Source organism: Phalangium opilio, unplaced genomic scaffold, assembly GCF_054372755.1.
Source record: "Phalangium opilio isolate 3A_F unplaced genomic scaffold, DU_Popi_V2 ptg000075l_1, whole genome shotgun sequence".
In the NCBI taxonomy this organism is placed as follows: domain Eukaryota; kingdom Metazoa; phylum Arthropoda; class Arachnida; order Opiliones; family Phalangiidae; genus Phalangium; species Phalangium opilio.
In genome coordinates, this window is record NW_028324184.1 from 3,166,673 (window position 1) to 3,187,703 (window position 21,031).

The 21,031-nt window shown below is 36.3% G+C and overlaps 2 protein-coding genes and 1 long non-coding RNA gene across 6 annotated transcripts; 1 reads left to right on the forward strand and 2 right to left on the reverse strand.

Moving 5' to 3' along the window:
- Positions 1–184: 184 nt before the first annotated feature.
- LOC149658832 (uncharacterized) lies at positions 185–3,175 on the reverse strand. The gene is made up of 5 exons (XM_089844136.1): positions 3,125–3,175; positions 3,013–3,067; positions 2,584–2,742; positions 849–1,154; positions 185–370 (listed from the first exon to the last, which is right to left on the reverse strand). Exons 1-5 carry the CDS (start codon positions 3,173–3,175, stop codon positions 201–203), a joined length of 741 nt encoding a protein of 246 aa, XP_089700262.1. The 3' UTR covers positions 185–200.
- A 2,824-nt stretch (positions 3,176–5,999) lies between these two features.
- On the reverse strand, positions 6,000–18,303 carry LOC149658833 (uncharacterized). Of its 3 annotated transcripts, XM_089844476.1 has the most exons (3): positions 17,867–18,303; positions 17,657–17,673; positions 6,000–7,870 (listed from the first exon to the last, which is right to left on the reverse strand). In XM_089844476.1, the coding sequence occupies exons 2-3, from the start codon at positions 17,671–17,673 to the stop codon at positions 6,508–6,510; spliced, it is 1,380 nt and encodes a 459-aa protein (XP_089700602.1). In that variant the 5' UTR covers positions 17,867–18,303; the 3' UTR covers positions 6,000–6,507. The 3 variants fall into 3 exon arrangements, with proteins under 3 accessions (XP_089700602.1, XP_089700603.1, XP_089700601.1); XM_089844477.1 differs by lacking the exon at positions 17,657–17,673; XM_089844475.1 differs by lacking the exons at positions 17,657–17,673; positions 17,867–18,303 and adding an exon at positions 8,314–8,681.
- Positions 18,304–18,626: 323 nt separating this feature from the next.
- LOC149658834 (uncharacterized) lies at positions 18,627–21,016 on the forward strand. 2 transcript variants are annotated; one of them, XR_016369951.1, is made up of 3 exons: positions 18,627–18,896; positions 18,958–20,420; positions 20,734–21,016. It is a non-coding gene; the product is annotated as an uncharacterized LOC149658834 (long non-coding RNA). The 2 variants fall into 2 exon arrangements; XR_016369952.1 differs by having other exon boundaries at positions 18,629–18,896; positions 18,958–19,102; positions 19,194–21,016.
- The last annotated feature ends 15 nt before the right edge of the window (positions 21,017–21,031 follow it).

Below are 21,031 nucleotides of genomic sequence, written 5' to 3' on the forward strand. Positions count from 1 at the left end.
ACTATAATTTACTGTTCTAAAATAAATTATGTACTCTTCAACATACTTGAATCTATATGACACCAAATTTTGGTTTCATTGATATGAATATGTATCTTGATATCCTTTAAAAATCAGTGAACACAAGCAGAAATGATTTTACGCTTAACTTTTATTTCGGTAAAGTTACAGATGGATATAATTAATCTGTATTCTAACTTTTACCCCTTGGGAAATTGTTTCACTTTCCTGGCAGAAATACAAACGCATTGACCGCTACTGCTACAGTCTCCACCCAAAGAAGGGTGAATAGATCTACAATTTTCATCGCAACCTCTCCAATTTCCTAACGGACGTGTATCGTTAGATGTACAGTCGATATCACCCTGACCTAAAAAAAAAAAATTGAAATGTATTAATTCGATAGACAGTCTTCTCGTATCCTTATCGTTTTGTGTCAATACGATTATGTGGTTTTGAATACATTCAAGATTCTTGGAAGCATAAGCGAATAATCCTCTTTAAATGTCCATCATTAGGTTTTTGGTACAACCTCTCCTGCCCCCTTGCGCCGCTCGTGACTAAGAGAAGTACATATGGCAGTGGCCTGACTATCTTGGGTGGAATTTTAAGTTTAGTGTGTCGTGGGCTTTTTCTGCCGCTAGCTCCAACCTATGTCATTTTCGCGAATCACATGGTACTTTTCCACCCCTTATCCCTACTGATGTTTTACGTTTCGAAAAAAAGCACCAAGGCGAAAAACAAAGAAATTTTTAACCATGGTTTTTTAAGCGATCAGGCTTTTGAATACACAATTTGTTCAGAAATAAGTGGGCCCAAATTTCAGGGAAAATATACTTGAAAATTACTCAGTGGTTCAGCAGCGCAGACTGTAACATCTGGAAATCTGGTCAAGTCATTTCTGCACTTCAAATTAGTCATCAATCCTTTGCGATTTCCGCTGAAAGCGTCGCCTCTTTTTTGACAAACGTCTCCAGCGGCAACATCCCCTGGGGTGCAAAAACCAATATCGGCGTGGAAACAAATACATCGTTCTTTGCCTTTTTCTCGTCCTTTAGTGCAATCTCCTGCCAACTTCGGATGCATTTCTCTGCAACCCTTGTCGCATTTTTTCCACTCGTTATCATAGTCTTCAGTGCAAGTACCTTTCGAGACTGGTATGATCATTCGTTAAAATGTTTTATTAGATGTTAGTTGTTATTTCAAAACAGCTTTCAACGCATTTTGGTTCTGAATCCTGCAGCTAGATGCGACTGACCGTGTTTCAGTGACAGTGTGATTAATTAGGGAAATATTTGTGGTTTGCTCGAGTGGTGAGAGATGGTAGATAAATTAGGGATAAGTCACCACCTGCGAACACGAGGTAGTCAACAATGATGTGACAGCCCCTTAAGACCCTTGCCAGGATTAAATCAAAACCATTTCAGGGTTGAATCGCTATAGTCTGTCAAACGAAAGAAGAGCCCTGAGAAATTTGTCCAAATTGGTGTCGCCACCATCGACCCCATAGTACTTTATCAACTTGTTTTGTTTTGTCAATAGTCGTCTGTAATTTAGTCTGCTATAAACAGATAGGCTTAATCGCAATAGAACCAATACATTTTGCAATATATATTTAATATGTTTATGTTTCATGGTTTTTTACGATCATCGAGTATTAAAGAATATAAAACAAAATTAACGACAAGACACCAGTTTTATCTTTGTTGAACTAGCATTGCAATATATTTTAATGACATAAGTTAAAGTACTTGTCCATAAGTCTAAGTAGTTCAGCATCAAAGCGTCTTCAGTCCACGTCTTCATCAGAGTCTTCGATGTCCTCTTGCATATGAATTTTAAGAGGTTCAATTGTGGTTTCGATGATGGAATATTCTTCCCCATACTCATGCATTATATTCTCAACGTGAACTTTGTGAAATAATAAAGCGTCACAAGTCCAGAACCCTGAAGTACGAAATTTACGAGGTTGCTAAAAGTAGAGGTCACACGGTGGTGAGGTTTCCACCGTACCATTGCCAGTTTAACCCGATTGAACTAATATGGGCACAAGTGAAGAACGACGTTGCGAAGCAGAATTCTGGTTTCAAACTCTCGACGGTCAAAGATGCAACATTGAGGGCCATTGAACGTGTGACACCAGAGAATTGGCGTAAGGCAATAGAGCACGTCGAGAATATAATGCATGAGTATTGGAAAAAAGATCCCATCATTGAACTACTTATGGACAAGTACTTTAACTTATGTCATTAAAATATATTGCAATGCTAGTTCAACAAAGATAAAACTGGTGTCTTTTCGTTAATTTTGTTTTATATTCTTTAATACTCGATGATCGTAAAAAACCATGAAACATAAACATATTAAATATATATTGCAAAATGTATTGGTTCTATGATTAAGCCTATCTGTTTATAGCAGACTATATTACAGACGAATATTGACAAATCAAAACAAGTTGATAAAGTACTATGGGGTCGATGGTGGTGACACCAATTTGGACAAATTTCTCAGGGCTCTTCTTTCGTTTGACAGACTATAGTAACTACCATATGTTTTTAAAAATATTAAGGATCTATTTACGTTTTAAAACGCCTCCGCAAATGTTCATGTTGTCGAATCTTACCAAATTTGAATAACATTGAAAACCCCACAATTGATCATGTAACTTATGACTCCATCCTTCGTCTAGGGTATCCTTTTTTAACTCTTGGCAATGAGATTGTTTCCCCGGACATACGCCTAAATGAAAAAATTGTACAAATTTAAAGTTTGTTTATAGGTTTTCTTAACAAAAACCAATTCACTAAATAATTTAAGATTTTAACTTCTCCGAGTGACTATGACGTCACGGAGAGGTTTTACACTGGACGTGTCTGTGTGTGAGTGTGTCTGTCTGTCACCGTGCACGTTCGCAGTTAGGATATAGGAGCAAATTCTAAAACCCCGAAAGGTTTTCCACCTAATTGACTCTGGCCTGTATAAAATAGATCCCTCAATGTCAAATTTTACTGTTTTCATTTTCAGAAACTGGTAATTGTGTTTCCGGAAATTGACTACCAATTAACTAAGGAAAAAGTAGGACGTGTTACTGTTGGCGCTCAGCGAGGAAGATCCATCATACGTTCTTTAACATAACCAATCTCTTTGGTATATGCACCGAACGCCGCAGCATGACGTCAAAAAAAAAAAACTAAAAAACAGTAAAACCATGGATAAACGAGCCATGAGGCGACCAAACAATTTTATGAATCACCTATTCTAAAACCCCAAAATGTTTTCCGCCGTTTGATTAGGGTTTCCCTAATAGTTTCCCCCTAATTAAACGTCTCCTGTATGAGGAAATAAGTGCAAAGTAAAATTCTAAAAGCCCCAAATATATCAGATCGGATGATATAAGTTACATCAAAGTAAAATTATGTCAAAAGTGTTTTCATGCAACTAATTTTCGCTAATACAACAGACTCTAGGACATATGTATAAATTATTATATTCGTTTTGCTTTGATTTTAATTTTGGAAACCTAACAACGGCGTTTAGAAGGATTTTACATAATATCAGGTGCTTCGTGATTTTTTATTGCTCGTTAAATTTCTTGCCCTACGCTTAGAGGGGATGTCAAATTATTGGTAAGTACATCAATATGGCGGTGGAAATGGCCATGAATCATGTGTACCTAACGCCTGGATGTTTTTCAGGAGCTAGACACCGGGAAAAGTTTCCAAAATAGGGAGCTAACAGTTCTGACCCTGAAACGTCACATCCTTCTATCTCTTACTGGAGATAGAACGGTTGGAAACGTATTCTACGCGCAAAAATTCCAACCAGAGAGGGGGCTGTGTGACGTCAGACTATCTCTTCGCTCTAGCCAGTTGTTAGCTCCCTATTGTCTTTAGAACCATCCGTATGAACTATCCGCATTACGTTTTTGACAACTTTCAAATTCAATAAAATGATGCTGAATAATAATAAAGCAAATCTGTTACGGGTCTTGAATAGAAAGTTCTTAACGGGCTCAATGACTGTCTCAAACTAGCGCAACTCAACTAAGCCACTACTAAAAACTTCCCCCAGTGTTACTGATATCAACCACGAAGTTTGGTCAAACTCGGTAATGAATTGTGACTGTGCATAAAGAACAGACACACAAACAAAGAAACCATTTCCTGAAATATACATAAAATTAAATTTTATACTGACTAATTCCGGCTGTTGGGCTGGCACTGTAATCTTTTCCTTTAAAAGCATGACCAGCACCGAGGCAACAAGGTAATATCAAAAACAAAATTCCCAAAGTTATAAATCGGCAATTCAAAATTTTCCAAGTCATTTCCACGACTTAAAAACTTTACAACAAACGAAAAAATTAACGTTCGCCTTATCGTATCATTCGTATGGTTGCCACGTACGTGCTGGCGGGATCACAAATTTCCACTTCTATATAGTCTAGTTCTCTAAGTGCAATTACAGTCGGTTCACATTGTTATGTCACAACGATTTTCATTATAATTTTAATATAATTCAAACGTTGACATTTATGGTAATTTTCTAGTTTTTAAAATGCATAAGCAACGAGTTTATATTGTAATGTCAAAGCAATGATTTTATATTGCAATGTCAAAACAATATCAAACGTTGAACTGTTTGTTTAATATCTCGCATTTCCAATGAGGCCACATGGTCGTTTTACAAACCCCCCCCCAACCCCCCAAAAAAACAAGAAATAAACCTTTTGCGTCCATTAAAACTTTGATAAGGACAATCTATCTTAAAATCTAAGTCACTTTGGGGTAAAATCAGAATTGTTGTGATGCAAAGTAATCAGAAATGCCACCTTCTACCGAATAACAAAAATAAAACTAAAACAGCCTTTTCTTGGTGTTGTAACCCGTTTTCATTTTTGGTCCAACCTCTTTCAAAAAGACTTCTCAAAAAATTTCAGAGGATTTCACTCACTTTTTTCTCAATTGCGCAGTAATGGGATTAATATTTTATTTCTTAGGGGCGAGTCGAAGCCCAAAACTCGAACGGTTTCGACTGGAATTAGGGGGAACTTGCCAGTAATTTACAATTGGAGATAATTTTTCAGTCAAAATTTTTATTGGCTGCAAAACTTCGTTGACAGTCTAAGATTGCTTTCAAATATCTTGATTTGTTATTGGATCAATTAAACTAGTAGGCCTAGGTTACGGTAGTTATTAGGAATTGAACCACGTGAGCGCACGATCATTTTATGTTTAGTTTTTCAGCCATAATCATGCAATTTTACAAATCAATTTGAAAAATGAGATCTAGATTATAATTCACTGAATTTCTGCGGTTTGAAACCAGTTCACGTAATTTTCTGAATAAGTTAGTATACGATTTTCAAACCTACTTTCCTGAAGGCCTTAAAATTCTATGCAATAGTGAAATAATTGACCATGTTTGCTTTTACACTCAAATTATAATGGTTAGTTCATTAGGTAAAATATGTCCATTTCTCAACGTCGGCATATGCTCAAAAAAACTAAAAAACAAAATCGCACTATAACATTTCCTATACTTCGAGTTCAAGAATTTTCTCATGCCCGTTGTGGTTACAAATTCTCTACAGTTCTTTTCCCCAGGGCCCCCAAATAAGTCAATATTCCTCGTCGACTTTTAGGAATTCCGAATTCCCGTCTGAGCATCAAAATTTCCTACTCTATACGATCGTAAGTTCATAAGATAATATGTTCCATAAGTTTGTCGATGCTTACTGAGAGCTTGTCGGGGTCAAACGTCATAGATTCTCTTAAAGCGAAGCCTTCAGACGGGCTGTCAGAGGTTTAAAACAGACTAAATAAGAAGATGGACTGCAAAACCGAGTGTAGTCAATTCTCGCTTGTCGTTCTCGAACTAGCTCTCAGTAAGTCTCTAGCTTTACGAAGTATAGGTTGTGTCAGACTTATGGAAAATATCTTATGAAGTTATGATACTGTTTAACAAATTTTCCCGAAAAGAAGAGCACGAAGAAATTGTTTAAAATCTTAATTGATTTTAATACGTTTATGATGATCGTGATACAGAACCAATTAAGGCATGTATTTAATTTAAAATACATTTAAAACAATTGATATCTAAGCCAAGAAAATTAATACTTAAATCAGTAAGGGTCAATTAATATTTGCTACATATCATGAAGGTCAATTACCTTAAAATCAGGTAATGAAGTCAAATTTATACAGTTCTAAACGTGTGTTATATATATATAATTTTCAGTTTTGCAAGTGCATTAGAGTTTTTCACCAACATTATGTACGTCAATCATTAAAATATAAAATCACGTAGCGTTTTATCAAATAGAGACTTAAAAACTCTGCAGAAGTTAGTTTTCCTATGTGCAATGGAATTTGACATTAAAACAATTTTAAAGGATTTATTTGATTGGATTTTAAAATGTCCCTGATATTTATTTTAGAAATTAATAGAACATTGCCAATCGCCCATTGACTGTTTTTTCGGAGCTCCGTTTGGATGCATACCCTACGAAGGCTTAGATGGTACCTTGAAAGACATTTCCCTTAACATAGGTTCCAGTTCTTCCAAGACATTCTCAGAAGTTTGGGGTGGTCCTGCTTCTTTTGGCGTCTCAGGCGAATAAATTTTTAAAAGACCATCCGTATTTTTGGGTGGACTAAGAGGTAATTCTGATTTATCAATGACATTGGCGCGTACTCGTGGTATGCAGTTCCCCTCGTTTGGCCATTTCCACTCGTCAACGTACGGGACCCCGGCTTGAAAGGGCGGAAGTTTCGGCAGATGGATCTCTAAAGGTTCAGTGAGAATGTTTTCACTACAGGAATCGGTGTATAGAGATTTCCGTGATTTCGAACTTTTCGCCAGATCTCGGAAACGATAGGGTTTCGAATATCTCAAACGATCAATGATAATAGGTTTCGAATGCTCGCATCTTGATATTGCGCGTAATTTTGAATTGGAGACACCAAAACGAATTTGATAACGTCGTATAAACTGTCTAACATTCGATTTTTCGAGTTCGGGCTTAAATTTGCAATCATGAATGACCCTAAACTGATCTTTAGAAATATCTAATCTTTGTAATTTTGAGGAATCTGAGAATGACGAAGATTCATCCACTGAGGTACTAATAACGTAAGGTTCGGAAAGTACGTACTGACCGGCAACTTGTTCAACGAACTGTTCCGATGGTGATTTGCCTAACTCTTGAGGTAAAATGGTTCTCTTGGGTTGAGGAAGAACGACTCCAAGTGGTGATTTTGGTTGCGAAAGTGGAGGCCCCGCCGATGGTTCATTTGTGAATTTATGAATTACTTGAGAGGGTTTATAGGGGAATTCTTCAGAATTTAAAACTGAAGCTTCGTTAGTGTATTTTTCAGGTATCAGAGAGACTTGATGAGCCATTTCTCGTTGTAGTTCTGTGTGTGGCACTATGGGAGGTTCATGATGAAATTGAGGTACCACTGGCGACAGCCTGGTATCTTGTCGAGGTGGTTCAATACAGATATCCCGTGGTTCCGAAGGAGACTGGTGGGCTGTTAGCTGCGACGAAGGTCTTTTAAGAGCATTCCCAGTGCATTGTTTGGCATTGTTCATTGACAGATTCCTGAAATGCGGTCGTCTCAAATCCTTGTCGGGATCGAAGTCATCCTTATACGGGGGAAATGACAATCTGCGCGTCTTAGCCTTTGTGGTAATCACTTTTTCTCCACAATTTTCCTTGTTATCAGTAAGGTTCATTTTAGTTTGTTCCCGTAAATCAGCTGTAAGAATTATCGGATCACTCGGTTTTTTATCCAACTCGTGGGCGTCGATGGAACTGGAGGTCGACACAACAGTTTGTTCTCTTCGACGACGTAAACGTCGACTGTTCAATGTAAAAGAAAGAATATTAATAAAGAATTTCATCTTCTTCAATACATTTACATTAAATGTGAATTAGGTAAACAGGCAACCCGGCGTCGCGCGGTGTTTTAAGGGAAGGGAACTGGGAAGAATTTCTTGTTTATGTAGTAATTGAAGGCTCATTGGGACCACTCGTATGAAATATCTGCATGATGATTAATTTTTTAAGAAACCAATAGTTTTACTTTAAAAAAGATACTTAAGTGTTAAGGGTCTAAAAAGGAAGTTCTTAACAGGGATCAGTCGTCCTTATTTTGAGAAACTCAACCCAATCGGTTCTGGAATCATACCCAAGTGTCACTAACATGTAGTTTCAGTTTGGTCAAATTCGGTAACGAATTGTGAATGTGCATTAAGAACAAACAATGCAAAGCACTTTTTCAATATCTATCAAACGTTACTTACGAAAGAATTGAGCCACTATGAATATATTTGGTATTTTTATTGGGTGGTGACATTTTTGAATTGAGCGAAAGTGTAGAATAAAACTATCCTCTAGTAAAATTTCGACTAAAATGTAGCTTCGAAACGATAATCAGTTTTCAACAGACATAAAAAAGTATTCCGTGATTTTTAAGTAACTTTTTTAGCGTGGCCATTTTAGCAAAAATATTTATTGAAATAATTTCCCGTGACTAAAAATAATAGGGCTGCGAGCAATCTGACAAGAAGCAAACATTTGAGGAGACTCAGCTGCAATGTAATGCACTTTTAAGGAAACTTTATTTTCACTCCAAGAAAACTGACTCCAATCCATGGAAAATGGCATCAAGGAGGTGACGTATTTTCAAAAACCTCGCCTAAAACAATATGAAATTTGAAAAAAAAAACAATTACCAACCATTATTAAAAGGGAAAAAACTGAATGATTACGTCATAACATGTTGCCTTATGTAGAGTGGGATATAGACCGAGTGGGGAAAGGTGAAGCCCCGCCCATTGACATGCGCGGTAACCACTGGATGTTTTACTTCCAACAGCAACACATAGATGGCGGGAAAATCTACACTTTGGCGCGAAACTTAAAATGCTTCGTTTTACTACATTGGTTTTGATATAGATAATGTTAATTCAAATCTTAATAAAATAGGTGAACATTTGTGTTAAAATATAGATTTTAAAACATATTTCCCACCATGTTTTAAACACAACATACACATTGTTTATTGCTAAACGATAAAGGATTTACTAGGGCTGTGCGAGCCCTGAATTTTCAGTTTCGAGCCGAGCTCGAGCCTTGAAACATTTTTCTTATCGAGCTTCGAGCCGAGCTTTGATTTTCTTATCGAGCTCTCGAGCTTTAAGGTTTAGTCAAAAATCGGGTTTCGAGCCTTATCGATCGAGCTTTCAAGTTAGTGAAAAATCGGATTTCGAGCCTTAAGAATGTTCTTCTTTTTAGATAAGACGACTTTTGATTATTCTAGCTTGTTTCAGAAGGAACTAATTGGCATTAACCTTAAGCTAAGTTTGCTAAGACAGTATCACGAAAGTAAATAAAAACAAGTATCAAACAGCCTTAAGTTTTTAAAAAACTAAAGACTGTTTGATTATTTGATACTTGTTTTCGGCGGGAAAAATGGCGCCAATTTCCTCCAACAACGCGGCTAACGTAGGATGATGAAATAATTTCTTTGTCTGGCATCATGTTTATCATGCATGCTACGAACAGAACATGAACCTTCTATATTGATGGTTCATGCTACGAATAACTCAAACTCAAACTATAAGAGCCAATCAAAAGTCGTCTTATTTATCGGACCTGGTTCTGTGTCACACCATTTCAAAAGCCAATAAGAATTAAGCTTACATAAACCCCTGCGCAGATCGAAAAAGTAGGATTTCGCGCATCCAGGGTTTTTGAGAGATGGTTGGGAACTCAATTTTGGCTATCGAGCTTTAATCGAGCTTTGGGTCAAGGCTCGAAAACGTATCGAGCTTTTCAAAAATCGCTTATCGAGCTTCGAGCCGAGTACTCGGCTCGAAGCTCGATCGAGTACTCGCACATGCCTAGGATTTACATGTAATATTATTAATCCCGACGTTAGGAAAAATGGTTAAAATTATTTGTTGACCGAGTGATGATGCCTAAATTGGAAAATACCTGCACTTGCTTCTTTGCAAGATGTCTTGTTTTTTCGATGAAAGACTAATAGTTTTCTTATAGCTATTTTGTTTGAAGGATCATTTTTCTCTGAATTTTTGCAGTTAATTTCAGGATGAAGAGTGTAGTTTTGTAAAGTGCGGTGCTTAAAGTCAATTTAGCTACCATTAACTAATAATGACGATAATGAAACAGACTGAATGTATGTTAAACTTGTTTTGTTATTGTCTTAACTTTGCATTAATATAGCCGAAGCAAAACAAGTTTAACATACATTCATTCAATTTCATAATCGTGATTATTTACAAGTAACTTCAAGCGCCGTACTTTACACAGACTTCTCTCCTCATCCCGGAATTAACCTCAATAAATCACAAAAACAACCCTGATAACAAACAAGCAAGATATATTTTACTAAATCTAAACTGATTATACATTTCCGCTGTTCATTCTTTTATTCATCACAGGGGCTTCAATTGATCCGCATTTGGGAGTTTTCTTTATTATTTCTACCAAAGAAATTCAGATATAAATTATAATGGAATGTTTATTGTGTATAAAAAAAGTTGTAAAACAACTCACGAGATTATACACTTGGTACACATTTTCAATACAAAATATCAAGAGAATTACGCATAAATGAAATAGTAACGCGTACAAATTTAAATTGGAAAAAAGAAAGTAGTAAATCAGTGATTTTCTTCTCCCTCTCTTTTTTTAACATTCAGTAACCTTTAATAAGTTGAAGTCGAATTATTTGATGTACATCAGATACGTTGTTCGAAAAAAGATCAAAAACGCTAGTTAAGGAATTGCATTTGCATCCTAATTGTAATACTGCTATTGTAATATGTATTTTGGGCTGCGCAAATGTTTAGGAACAGAAAAATTAAGAGCATTTAATAGAGTCGAGGACTGGATAATGTTATGAACTATAGTCTGTCAAACGAAAGAAGAGCCCTGAGAAATTTGTTCAAATTGGTGTCGCCACCATCGACCCCATAGTTCTTTATCAACTTGTTTTGTTTTGTCAATAGTCGTCTGTAATATAGTCTGCTATAAACAGATAGGCTTAATCGCAATTGAACCAATACATTTTGCAATATATAATTAATATGTTTATGTTTCATGGTTTTTTACGATCATCGAGTATTAAAGAATATAAAACAAAATTAACGACAAGAAACCACTTTTATCTTTGTTGAACTAGCATTGCAATATATTTTAATGACATAATAGCAGACTATATTACAGACGACAATTGACAAAACAAAACAAGTTGATAAAGAACTATGGGGTCGATGGTGGCGACACCAATTTGGACAAATTTCTCAGGGCTCTTCTTTCGTTGTGAATAAAAGTAACATGATTCAGTCATTAATTTTGAGGAGATCAAAGATTGCCAATAATAGTCCATATTTATATGTATAGCTTTAGGTAAAAAGTATTTATGCCTGAACTCTATAAAATTACGCTGTACTGATTCTACTTTTGTTTTAGGAGAAATTGGCTACAGCTACCCCAGGTAACCCAACCAAACAGCAACATGGAACGAACTAGGCTTAAATATAAGATGCGGAAATGAGGCAGAGATTTCAACTGACGACAAAGCTTAAATGAAACCTCTAAGGAACGACGACTATAGCTAATAGTCTTGGTGACGTGCCTACAAAAATGTAACTTAGCGTCGAATATAGTACCCAAATCTTTAGTTTGAGTTGCTGTGTGGATGTGTTAGGAGTCAATTAAGTAGGAGTTCAGCAGCATTAAAAAGAATTGGTTATTAGAAAACTATTATTCTCTCATTGATAGAACAAAACATTACCATGCAAAGACGGAAGTGCCGGTACTTTCTTTTTAAGGCATCATTGCTCGGTCCACTGAAGAATTTCCTGATCTTGGGATTATTTGGGAAATATACATTCATTTCTGTGTTTCTGAAACTCGAAAATGGCCATTTACAACCCATATTTATTTAACCAATAATAAATTTAAATCCTAAAGACAAACTACTCCCATAATTATACATTTAATATTGCAAAACTCATGAACTTAAACATATTTACTTTTATTGTTTAGTAATAAACAATATATATGTTGTGTTTAAAACATGGTGGGAAATATGTTTTAAAATCTATATTTTAACACAAAAATTCACCTTTTAATTAAGATTTGAAGTAACGTTATCTATATCAACACCAATGTTGTAAAACGAAGCATTTTAAATTTCGCGCCAAAGTGTAGATTTTCCCGCCATCTACGTGTTGCTGTTGGAAGTAAAACATCCAGTGGTTACCGCGCATGTCAATGGGCGGGGCTTCACCTTTCCCCACTCGGTCTATATCCCACCACGGAGCTTCTATTAATAGAAGCTCCGTGATCCCACTCTAGCCTTATGGTGGGCCTTGCCAAAACTCGAGTCCGTAAAGAAATTCAATTTATTATATACTTCTGCTTTTACTAATGTGGAAATATTTACATCAATATAGTAATGTACACCGGTGATTTAAAAATTCTATATATTAGGAAACTTGAGGAAGGCGTCGAGTTTAGTGTGAACCAGGGTTGGAAATAAGGTGAATTTTGTAAGTGGTCCTCGGGACCAGCGACCCCTCATGTTGGAATTATTAAACTGGTCCTTGGGACCAGTGACCCTCGCATTAATTATTATTTTACCGGTCCCACTATAAATTAAATTTCTAAAATGGTGAGGATAAAAAGCACGTAAAGACACAAAAGTAAAGAAGTTGAAAATTCTAATTGATTTTGAATTTTTTACTGTAGGAAAAAGTAGCATATAACAATCCATAACAGTTAACTTTTATTACTTATCACAATTTTTCAACTAGTTGCCACTAAATATCAATCAACATGTCTAATGATATTTGAAGTTCTTAATCCTTTTCTGATTTATCCTTATTCCTTATAGCATTTTACATAAATTCGGTGGCAATATCTTTTCTCGCTATCAGTAAGCCAGATCAAAATCCTGTAATGTGACCATACACTACTGCCTAATACGACTACTGACAACTAGTACTGGCTATGGTCTAGACCAGGAATGTATGGAGGGGCTGGAATGGCTAAGGGGGCTCTCGTTGTACCCTTGATGGTGGAAACATTAGGCGAGTCCTTTTTGTTTTTTAGAAGTGTAGCTCCTCCCCCTACGTCTGTTTAGCTGTCTACCGAAGGGGAAAAATTTCATGACTCGTTAAAAAAGGCATGGCAGAAGTGACCTTTTAGATTTTTTAAAGTTAAATGCGCTGATTCGCCGCCGTTCACGTTCATATTCGATTCTCTCAGCCTAGGCAGACGACCTAGGGTAGAGGGTGGAGAATTATAGCAAACAAGTTTTTTTGACAGCCAATGAATGAATGAAAATAATTTAAGTGGTAAATACGACTATTACGTCAGGCTATGACGTCAATAGCGGAAATTAAGCCACGCCAGTTGTTTTAAAGATCATTTCACGCCGATTAGGATTTGACCTTAGCCATTCCAACCCCTCCATACATTCCTGATAATATCCAGAAAAGAAAGTCTTTTATATACCATGGAAACCTTTGCAGGCGACCAGTCCAAATACTTCTAACGCTTATGGCATTTAACTGAAGAAACTAAATGAACTATTGCTACTAGATACCCGGCCTAACTACAACACATGCAAGACAGGTCGATCGCGAAGGTTTCAGCCCAAGTTATATGTTCAGGAAAAAAATTGAGGCTACACAGAAAATATTTCTTTTCCCAGTTTCCAGGACATAAAGAGAAGAAGTCGGATACTCTGTTAAGCATGATCACCTACTTTTTACCTCTCCGAGTGACGTATGTCACGGAGAGGTTCTAATTTCGACGTGTCTGTGTGTGTGTCTGTGTGTCTGTGTGTGTGTCTGTGTGTGTGTCTGTCCGTTGTTACACCCACGTGACCGCGTTCGCAGTTTGCAAATCGGAGCAAACGTGTATTCAATTTCCAGACCGCATTTACAGTCCCGGAAATTGTATTGCCTGTCTAACAACTCTGTTCATTTGTTCACCCCACATGGACACCAGTCTGAACTTACTGGCTTCTAAACACCACCATCTTCTAGTCTTTCGCCCATTCCACATGGACACCAGTCTGTACTTACTGGCTTCTAAACACCACCATCTTCTAGTCTTTCGCCCATTCCACATGGACACCAGTCTGTACTTACTGGCTTCTAAACACCACCACCTTCTCGTTTTTGTCCATTCCACATGGACACCAGTCTGTACACCTGGCTTCTAACACCACCACCTTCTCGTCTTTGTCCATTCCACATGAACACCAGTCTGTACACCTGGCTTCTAACACCACCACCTTCTCGTCTTTGTCCATTCCACATGAACACCAGTCTGTACACCTGGCTTCTAACACCACCATCATCCTTAAGGTTAAGACATACGCGGCGATCGGCTAGGGTTACGAGAAACGTCTAGCCTTCCAATGGAGGGGTCTTCCTCCAAGGTTCACGCAATTGCGGTTGTTCTTGCTTTTAGCTGTAGTTCGACACCCTTATATACTACCTATTTGAGTAAGGCGAGCAACCGGAGTATGCTTCATTCCAAACGTCAATATTAGTCAAGTCTCTCAAGGTTGTTTAATTATTCTTTTTTAAAACGATGTAACGCTCAATAAGGCGAACAACTAACGAAGAAAATATTTAATATTAATTATATTTATTTAATTATTTAAGAAAAATCTGTGCTAACTAAAACCATATAGTCAAAGTTAATATAGGACGAGTAATGAAGATTGCGTATAAAGTCGATACACTGTACACATTTCATAGTTAATATAGAGCGAGTATTTAAGAATTTCGCCCACTGTATTACTAATCATGGAAACTCTAGAAAATTAAAATAGGTCGAGTATTGATGTTAATAGAGACGGAGTAGAGGAGTTGAATTAGGATAAATAAAAAATGCAGTTTGTTGTGTCACTGTCTCAGTTAGAGAGGTAACGGTTGGTAAGTGCGATACTATCGTAAGTGTGTTTTGGGCACATTCGCGTTGTTGGTACACAATTAGAAAGATATTTTCAATCCGCGGCCATCTTTGAAACTTCCACACCTCTGTTCATACTCCTTGGGTGTTTTAAATTTCTTTTCTTAAAGAATTAAGAAGTTGAAACTATATATTTTATTAGCGGCGTATTTAAATATTTTTTACCGTCGCGAAACACCACAATGATAAGGAAAAATATTTTTTTAAAACATAATCAGATGAATTTCAGTTATAAAGAACTAAAATTCTGTGAATACCTAGGAGTAATGGAGTGAATTTTTACCAATGCCCAGAGATAATAAACATAAGCGGGATTGTTTCATATTTGAACAAAAATACTGTTTCCACTAATAGGTTTATACTCCTTGTTTTAATATTTAAGATAATCTAGTTTCTCAACTCAAAATTAAAACGGAAAGAGTTAAAAAGCAGCCTATGTTTATTCTGTGTGTGTCCGTCCGTTAGTGCACCGCGTTAGCAGTTCGCTTTGTTTTGTGGAAAAAAATCCTACAAAACCTTAATATTTGGTTTTCTCATAATGTATAATTAATATATGGAAATATTTTTCGTAATTTCGATGCCTTTAGTGGTTTTGTAGCTATAAAGCTCTGTTTCATTTTGATATCCCAAGAATATTTTTTATTATTATTATTTGAAATCGATGTTTATATATTACTTAAGCTATACTACATCTGTTTATAGCATAATTTTTTCTAAAGTGATTTCAAGAAGAACGCATCCATATTGGTCAAATGAACTTTTATTTGTCAATAGGCCTATTGAACCAAAAAGTAAACGCTTGGGTTTGGTTTTCGTTTCTGTAATACAGAGACATTAACGGTTCAGAGTGAGCCGAAAGTTAAATACACTTTTAAATAATTAGGCTTAGACTTTATAATCATGGTGGAAATCTGGGCCGCGTTCAGCAGAGCTCAGCGCTGTTAGCAGTGTCCTACAGAACGGGATTTTGTTATTGAATTTAGACGTCACGGTGCTCAGCGCTGAGCCAGCACGGTCTTCAAGGAAAATAGTCGGGTTTTTGGATAACGTGACGTAAAACGCGTAGTTCTCAGCTTGGCGAAAAAAGCATGGAGGAATTAATACAAAAAGCTCTTGCTGATTATGATGGTACTAGAGCTATTTAATTAGCGTGAAAGAAGTTGATCACGTGAGAAGTTTAAGAGACATGTTAGTGTCTAATTTTAATTATAAAAGTTGTTGTTATCTATCTCTTAAAATATGTTATCATACAATTTTTGTTAAGCCTTGGTACCTTGCACGCTTTATTGCGCTAGCGTCATTTTTAAAACACCGATGACCGGAGAAAAGATATGACGAAAGAGCTCACAGGTAAACGTTTTCCAAATCCGCTGTCTTTTTTGGTGAGCTCTGCTGAACGCAGCCCAGATCAGAGAAAGGTCTGATCGCAATCGGATTATAGCTTCGTGTTTTCATGCTTTTTATGGTGCGCATTTACCTTCAGTGTGTGTAGCCACAAATTAGCTTTGGTGTTATGTAACGTTAACAGTCATGTTGACAAACTAAGAAAATCGTTGAGGTGAAACGAGAGGATAGTGTTTACATGGCAACCCTGTTGTGAATATGGCTTTGAACATAGAGGGTATACAGTTGAGGAGTAGAAAATTGGGCCTTTACAAACACGTAAAGGTAATATCCCTCCAAAGTTTTATCTCTTCATTTCCCGTTTTTCCCCCATCGGATGATTTTAATGTGTACAAGTATATCCTTATTGGATGTAAAATATCGTCTGATTTACAGTATATTTGCTATGCTTTGTATACTGCTTTAATATTTCATAAATTTTAACTTCACTATTTGCTCATAAAAAAAGAAACATTTCCATATCTGGGTAAATAAGTTTGTAAGTAGTCCTCCTTTAGACTCGGAGAGGTAATATTTTGGTTTTCCCAACTTGTTGATGAATATACTATATAAAATTGACGGTTAAAATAATTTTATCAACATCTTCGTAAAACAGTCGTTTATGACATATCAGTGTTTCAATTTTTGCGAGCACCCTTATTTTAGCAAGTGTCTGTCTCAAACCTATCCCACCATAAGGTGAAATGTTATGACGTCATCACTCGGTTTTTCCCCTTTTAATAATGGTAGTAATATTTTTAAATTTCATATTGGGATAGGAGAGTGTCACGTAAATACGTCACCTCCAACAAAGTCTCTACGCCTTGATGTGGTCTTCCATGGTTTGGAGTAGTGTTTCTTGAATGAACATGAAGTTTTCAGCTATATCTCCTTAAATTTTGCTGAATTTTTTCAGATTGATCGGAGCCATATTATTTGTACTCGCGGAAAATTACTTAAAAAAATTTTATTGCTAAAATTTCCCGACTTAAAAAGCTACTAAAAAAAAGAAAGTGAAAATTCTCTGTTGAAAACTGATCATCGTTCCGAAGCTACAATTCAGTCGTAATTTTACTAGAACATAGTTTTATTCCACACATTCTCTCAATTCGAAAATGTCACCACCCAAGAAAATACCAGGTATATTCATCATGGCTCGATAATCTAATAAACTTATGGTATGATGTTTCCAAATGAAATGACTATATTTTTCACAATATGAAAAGGTTAGGCACTTACTTCAATTGAATTACCATCTGAAAATTGATATTCTTTAAATAGATTTTATGAATTTTAATATTCGTTAGAATATTAAATGATTGTACAAATAACTTTCTTTCAATAAATGAAATGGGTCGAAGTTACAAACTCAAACAATTAAAATTCACTTATAATAAAATCAGAGTAAAAAGTGAAAAAATTAAATTGTTAAAAATTTTGAAGTATTACCTTATTAATAGTTTTCTTTTAGAATTCTTTTGAAAATTTAGTTATGGTCAGTGGTTTTGAATATTTACAGCGATCACGTTTGAAGGGTTTGCTGGTAAAGTAACACTGATCATATTAGAACGGTTTTTGCTTTGGTGCTGCCATCTATGGCAACACCAAAGGTATCAGCTCTTTAAAACGGACAATTTTGGTGTGCACAAGCCCCTCCTTTTTTTGGTGTTTATAAAGGCCCGTTCAGACGACACTCTTTTTCCCGCTACGCTCGCTGTGCTGGGCTCATCAGATTTTCTGGTTTCACCAGCCTCTAGAAAATGCGCTGTTCACACGGACAAATTTTCTCATTCTTGATATCGGAAAAGCGAGAAAAAAAGTTGAAAAAATTCAACTTTTTTTCTCTCTTTGCTCGGCACAGCCAATAGAGTGCTTCCGATAATGACGTCACTCTTTGTTGTGTAGTATGCCACTCTGTGGAAATGTGTTTTCTTCGGTTTCACAAGTTCGAATCTCTTGAAATTTTAGTGATAAGTATATTGAAGGGTTTTAAATTATCGTGCAAAGTTTTAAAATGATTAGCTTTTTTCCTAACATTCACTAAAATTTTGTTTGTGAACAATCACAACCTAGGAAATTTTTAAGAACTATTCGTTTTAAAACTTTGCACGATAATTTAAAACCCTTCAATATACCTCTCACTGAAATTTTAGTGAAAACACATTTCCACAGAGTAGCAGAGTGTCGTCTGAACGGGCCTTTAAGTCGGACCGCCGCTATTGGACAGGATTACTGTTGCTATGGTTCCTACCTTTTCCTTTCCCGAATCCCCAGTGTCTCTCTTGTTTACATTTTTTACCGTGTTATTATTATGTCGAGCGGCTCGAGCCTGTGGGGTAATCTATTCAATATTTGATCTAGTTCCATTAATTTTAAAATGAACATATAACTAAATAAACTTCATCTCGGTGCGCCAATCCTTTAACGACAATTATGTATAAATTGATCGTGTATTGTGGCCAAAGGGACGATTCTAGAAGTAAGCAAGCAAAGGCTTAGCGTCGTTGAGTCCGAGTCTCCTTAACACTTAGAATCATTAGACTTACAGACCTATTTATATCCTCAAAACCATTCTGATTACAACAGTATTGCTTATTTACCATTCAAACACCGTTGTCGAAACCACAACAACGGGTTTAACATTAAAGGTGATTCAATCTGGAGTCTAGCTGTCTAGGACATTCAGTAAGAAAATATGAAGCCTGTAATATGTAGCACTATTATGAATACGTAAGCATTGTTAAATACAGTGAAACCGTCGGTTTTCTTACTCTAGGACATTCAGTAATGAAAAGATGAACTTAAAAACACCATTGTGTAAAGGTAAGCATTGTTAAATACAATGTTTACAAAACCACTGGTTTTTTACAGACATTCACGATTAATCTATGCATGGCTAAATTAACTAACATTAACATGTTTTTCTACTAACGGTAATGGTGAATGAATCTGATTATGAACGTATTAATTAAATTAGTAGGTTGGTTTAATTTTCAACATAAAATTTCATGTTAAAATATTTGAACATTGCTAAAAATTATTAGGTAGATAGCGCTTTCAATTTTCTAATCTAATTGCAGAGTTGAATTGTAAACTCGATCAAAATTTGTCAAATATTTTTTTAATTAACCATAAATTTAACAACGTGTGGCAATTTACTATTAATTTAACTTTGAAGATCCGTTTGGTTAAAATAAGGACGTTAACTTAATAGAATTTTCTAATCAAATTACAGATTTGAATTGTAAAGTTGATTAAAATTTGTCATATATTTTTTTAATTAACTGGGAACGCTTCCTACCATGATTAAACTCAACAACGCGGCTAAAAGTTTCTAGTCCAAAATACAAATTCAGTTTCCTAACATTATAATTGAAGTTCCTTAAAACATAGCCCACTCGATCACGCGCGTCCGTGAGCGCGAATCGAGTGGCTATGCTTAAAATAACTCTTTCGGGAGCCGCTCTGTTTCAAAAGGGTGTATTTTATATATGTTATCACTAAACCTAGGAGAACAACGGCGGGGAAAATTCCAAATTCAGTTTCCTAGTATTATAATTGAAGTTCCTTAAAATAACAAGGAGAACAATGGCGGGGACCATTTTATTATTTCGGACACTAGGGGGGAGGGGGGTCTCTGCCGCAGTCTGGGAAATAAGGATATTTTTAAACTAGTCCTTGGGACCAGTGACCCCCTAGTGTCCAAAATAATAAACTGTTCTCAGGACTGATCCCCACCTTTGTTCTCCTATAGATTTGCAATTAATAAACTGGTCCCGAGGACCAGTAACCCCCACTTTTTGAATCAAAAAACTAGTCCAAGCAATTAATAAACTCTTTTTGGACCAGAAGAAATGTGCTATTTCCCAGACTGGTCTCTGGTCCCAAGGACTTATTTAAAAAATATCCTTATTTCCCAGACTGATTTGTAACGAAAAGTTTCACTAGTGCCAGCGTGCGGAGAAAACGCGAAGCTTGATCTAAAGGAAACAAATAATGGCAGGTCTATAGCAGGCCGGGAGTGTGGCGCACTCCTGTAAGCCAAGCTTCTGGGCGGCAAAGTTTGAGGGAATACAACACATGTCGGCGATCCTACCCTATAGGTGCCGACTGTCCCGTGTCCGCCGGAGGTGACTTACCCCAATTCCACCTTCCGTCACCTCCCAAGTAAACCTCATTTCCTTCCCTGCTTATACACATACGACCTAGCGGCCCCCGTCAGTGCTGGGCCGCGTAGGATCTCCCGCTCAATTCTTCCTGGTGCTCAAGGGCTAACGGCTAAGCACTAGTGTTAGTAGGTGGAAAAAAAAAAAAAGGTCTATAGCATAGCAACTACGGCAGAGTATGTGACGTTTAAACTTATAATTTAGTGCCAAATGAAGAATAGTACTCGAAATTTCTTGGAATGGATGAACCACAATTTTCAGGAGAGAATATGGTCAAAAATGGTAAGTGTTGAAAACCTAATTACCCTAATATTAACCAAATTAGACTGTAAAAACTTAAGCCTTGGTCATAACATGAAGATTATAAAAATTGGTAATACTGTTTTCGCTTTAATTACATAGTACCTGTTTCTCTCTCTCTCTCTCTCTCTCTCTCTCTCTCTCTCTA